Source organism: Seriola lalandi, unplaced genomic scaffold (assembly GCF_002814215.2).
Source record: "Seriola lalandi dorsalis isolate HSWRI2012SDOR001 ecotype SW California unplaced genomic scaffold, Sedor1 jcf7180002054898, whole genome shotgun sequence".
In the NCBI taxonomy this organism is placed as follows: domain Eukaryota; kingdom Metazoa; phylum Chordata; class Actinopteri; order Carangiformes; family Carangidae; genus Seriola; species Seriola lalandi.
The window spans coordinates 6440960-6445462 of NW_019525450.1; the positions used below are offsets into that span (position 1 = coordinate 6440960).

General features: G+C 43.2%; 1 protein-coding gene across 1 annotated transcript; it reads right to left on the reverse strand.

The window, feature by feature from the left end:
- Positions 1 to 694: 694 nt before the first annotated feature.
- Positions 695 to 4132, reverse strand: irx3a (iroquois homeobox 3a). Its single transcript, XM_023429631.2, has 2 exons — positions 3625 to 4132; positions 695 to 3028 (listed from the first exon to the last, which is right to left on the reverse strand). The coding sequence occupies exons 1-2, from the start codon at positions 3841 to 3843 to the stop codon at positions 1967 to 1969; spliced, it is 1281 nt and encodes a 426-aa protein (XP_023285399.1). The 5' UTR covers positions 3844 to 4132; the 3' UTR covers positions 695 to 1966.
- Between the last annotated feature and the right edge of the window lie 371 nt (positions 4133 to 4503).

Genomic DNA, 4503 nt, shown 5'->3' on the forward strand with positions numbered 1-4503 from the left:
GTGTGTCTGTGCAGCAGAACATGGCCGACTGCAAGAGACTGTAGAGGGAGCTCCAACACTAAGTTTACATAAACTTCCTGTGATAAGGGCTCACACATGCAAATGATCACATCACGGGCAAACAAAATAAATGATGTTATTATTAGTTATACGGCGACGATATATTACAATTATACCAAAGAGCCGCCGTAGTTGGGGGAAATGTATGATATATGTGAGGAGCACAAGCTTTACAAATTGAGCATGATGAGATGTGGGAGTCGCTTTGCAAAGCCAGAATCCATCTTTAGGATCAGCTGAACCACTCTGACCAAACAGGCTACCAACGACACTCTAACAGTTATTCTTTACCGAAAGTTTTCGTTGTAGACCAAACAGTTTCAGAACAAAATGAATGAAGGAATTATTCATTTTAATGCGACCGCTGCGCCTCTATAAGGATAATCCCACAACATGAATATCCAAATGTATATGCCGCAACACTGGCTAATTAGCCTTAAGTCCCTCCACTATAAAAGTGTGATAAATCCCTTTCGAATATTTACTTATCACTGCCACGGAGGATGAAGTCTGTGCCTCAGGCTGTCCACTATCACACACACAAAAAACCAAAGCAGTGCAATGCAAACTGCAATGCACAGTAACAGCCACCATCAAAAGCAGCTGTCAAAATGGCCCGGCCAAAAAGCAACAATTTCTTAAAGTTGCAGCAGTTCATTTATTAGCCAAAATATAGACTTTCTTGTACAATTTGGTTCACAAGTATGTACATATTCTTAACTTTATATACAAAACATTTGAACATCAAATCCTCACAGAACTTACAAAAAGAAAAAAAAAACTCACAGACTACAGGTTCATACATTATTACATTAGCAGTTTTACACAGGACATGCTTACAACGTAAGTATACAGAGATGTATTATTCTTATTTTACATTCCATATTCAAATTAAAATAAAAAAACAGAGGATGGGTGAGGGTTTATGGAAAGAGAGAGAGCCGAAAGAACCATCGCTGCTTCTAGTTGGTTCTGAGGCCTGGAATATACAGGGGTAAAAAAAAAAAAAAAAAATAGTGATCTAAAAAAACACTAATAATAGCCTCATGAAGAGCTAAAACACAAAGAGATATAAAAGTGACAATTGCCTTTCAAAAACCAGCCTGTAGTGAATTTGCATTGAGCTCATTTGCATGACCAAACAAGTAAGTGTAACAACATAGGCCTTGACGAAATAACACAAGCGCACACACAGGGATAAAAAAAAAAAAAAACTTAGAATAAAAGCTAATACGGGTAAATATGGCGTTTTAAAAAGGAAAATGTGATATGGCATCTAAAAGAAAATTCCCAAATGTCATTAATTGACAGCCTCACTATCTTTGAACTGGGTGGAAAGCTGTTTTTAACAACTTCTCTTCTGCATCCAAGGCACTAAGATCCCTCTTAAACTGTGGCAATGAAAATTAAAATGTTAAGTGATCAGAGCCCATCCTGGGTTTCAGTAAATTTAGTGTTGAAGACTAGTTGAGTTTAATGTGTTGGGGGGCTTTATGTAAACCATTAAATACAAGCACATGGGCCTTAATATCACATGGATGTAACAATAACCAAATAAAAAAAAGAAGGGAAGGGGCACAGAAATTAAGAACAGTTTTCACCCAATTCCACGTTTTCTTAAATGCTTTCTGATGAGGTTTCCATCCTCCTCTCGGACATTTTTCAAAGCAGATTCACACACACACACACACACACACACACACACACACACACACACACACACACACACACATACATACACTGTACTCTGTAAGCTATAACATTGTAACACTGTTCATCTGTGTGGCCTAGAGAGAGAAAAAAAAATCCATGAAGGCAAAAAGGAGGTCTAAAATAATAGCAATGAATGACGAGCAATGGACTAGTGTCTTTGTTTTGTAGTTAGGCCTATTTATACATGCGCGTCTCAGTGTCGGGGACATGTACCTGTGACTGGAGTCTCTGAACTATGACTCTTGTCCTCCGTTTGCCTGCTGCTGTAGAGGGCCAGGCCGGTGGCAGTGGCCTGGTTTGCCAGTCCCAGATAATGATTTGAGTTCAGTAAAGCCAGCTGATGCGCCGAGAAGGTTCGGTTCGTCCAGTTCTGGATTTTCCCAACGGGACAAGAAGAGATGAGTCTGTGAGGGGCTATTATGGTCTGGGCGGCCGGCCCTGCGGAGTTGCTGCCGTTCATTTGTGGCGATTTGCGCGGATTGTCAGGGGCCGTGGCTGTCTCTGCCAAAGACCAGATCTTTGGCTTTTGGGCTGGCGCAGGGTTGTTTTCTGAGGGCGGCGAGCTAACGGAGACCGGGTTCAGTTTGAGCTGTTCCCCGTTTGGTTGGGACGCTTTGATGTCCAATGAAGAGTGGTGATGGTGGTGGTGGTGGCTGTGGAAGTGCTCTCCTCCTCTCTCCACGTCTTTGCCATCTTTCCCCACAGCCTTTAGAAACCTCTGGTCGGGCCCTTGTAAATCCTCATAGCCGTCAGAAATCTCTGAGTCACTCCTCCCGTCTAGTTTAATATCTGAATGCAGGTCGTCCTGGTCGTCCAAGTCGTCCTTGTTCTCAATATTTTCCGTGTCGATGTTCTCCAAGTCGATCTCCTCCTCGTCCTCCCTCTTGTCCCCCTCCTCCCCCTCGTGATCGCTGCTGTAAACATTTCCCTCTTCGTCGGTGCGGTTCCGGGGGGCCCAGGTCATCTTGTTCTCCTTCTTTAGCCTCCTCCTGGCGTTGGCGAACCAGGTGGACACCTGGGTGAGGGTCATTTTGGTGATGATGGCCAGCATGATCTTCTCGCCCTTGGTTGGGTAGGGGTTCTTGCGGTGCTCACTGAGCCAGGCCTTCAGGGTGCTGGTGCTCTCCCTGGTGGCGTTTTTGGGTCTGGACGGGTCACCGAACTGATACTGGCCATATGGGTAAAAAGCAGGGTGATGGTGGGCAAACCCTGGGTGCTGGACACCGGGACTGTCTTTCAGTTCATACTGAGCACCCTGCAAAGACAAAGAATCAGAGAGTCAGAGGGATTATTAGACTTTAAATATTAATATCATGGGATAATCTACTTTATTCTTCTTCGTGATAAATATAACCATGCCCAACAGTGTGACATGTGGATTTACGGTAATAAAACAACAATGGGGTTATTATCGAAGTGTAAACAAACAAAACGATTAACGTCTTTTTTGTCACAACATAAAATGTTATTTGTGTCCCACAAGCTTCACAACTGAAGGAAAAAAATAACATTTTTAACTTTTTTAAATCAAACACTTGCAAGAACAAGACTTTACTTTTACACAGTTATACCTCAACTATACCTGTGAACCTCCCACAGCACATTACATCATTTCATTAACTCTTTTGTCATCAGTTTCAGGAAATTATGTGCTAACGCTGTGTTAATGCGTTACTTTTTAACCACTTTTAACTCAATTTCACAAAAGATCCAACGACAAAGTTCAGCACGGCGCTCCAAAAGTTTACACGTAAAAAAAAAAAGTGCCAATAAACGTTTCTCTTATTTCTTTGCTTTTTCAAGTGTAACATAAAAGTTGTGGATGACTTGAGAGAGAGCTAAGTGACTCACCAATTGGTTGAAAATGGATATATCGTTAGAGTAGGGGAGAAACGCTCCATAGCCCTGCGCTGCCGCGGCGAAAGGAGATCCATACATAGTGGAGAGGACGTTGGAGAGTGCGCCGGACGGACTGAGCTCTGTCCCGGCCCGGGCATTGCTGGCGATCCCCTGGCGCTCCGGCGGGTATATCGGTCGGATGTACTGATATCCCAGCTGAGGGAAAGACATGGTGGTAGGAAAAGGGGGGGAAAAAAGTCTGATTCAATCTCACAAAGCAAGGGAATTGCCTCGATATCCACTTTTACAGTGTGAGCATGTGAGCAACAAAAGGTGCAAGCAAGGGAAGTCTATATTTCCTCGGGAACAGCCAGTGTAAACGATCCGGTTGCGCCCCTTATTTCTTCCTCTTCTTCTTCTTTCCACCCTCACTTCCCTATTGATCTGGATGGACTAAGGTCAGGTCCTTACAGATTGCTTTAGATTATTGGGACTCCCTTGCTCAGATTGACATTTCTAGTCGTTTAGAAGCCCCTCCTATTTCTCAAATCTCACCCCTCTCATACACACCACACACCAGCCTCTCTCTCTCTCTCTCTCTCTCTCTCTCTCTCTCTCTTGCTCGCTCTCTCTCGGATAAGTGCGCTGACGTCGCGAGCTCTTATTTGAATGGGGTTTCAAATCTCATTTTATGGCTCGCCAATCTATTTCATTTGCTCGCGTCTGTCCTTCCACATTTTTTTCTTTGTGTTAATTCACAAATTTTGGCCAGTTGCACAACAGTAAGCATTTTCGGTGTCAGTGACTGATTAACTTTTTTTTTTGTCTGCAGTCTTCTTTTAATACTCAAATGCAGAGGAAAGTTTTCTTTGCCGAACTAAATACGGAGAC

Coding starts and splice junctions, on each gene's coding strand:
- irx3a (XM_023429631.2), bottom strand. CDS start 3,843: ATGTCTTTCCCTCAGCTGGGATATCAGTACATCCGACCGATATACCCG. Junction 3,029..3,624: donor TATCCATTTTCAACCAATTG/GTGAGTCACTTA, acceptor TTGTCTTTGCAG/GGTGCTCAGTATGAACTGAA.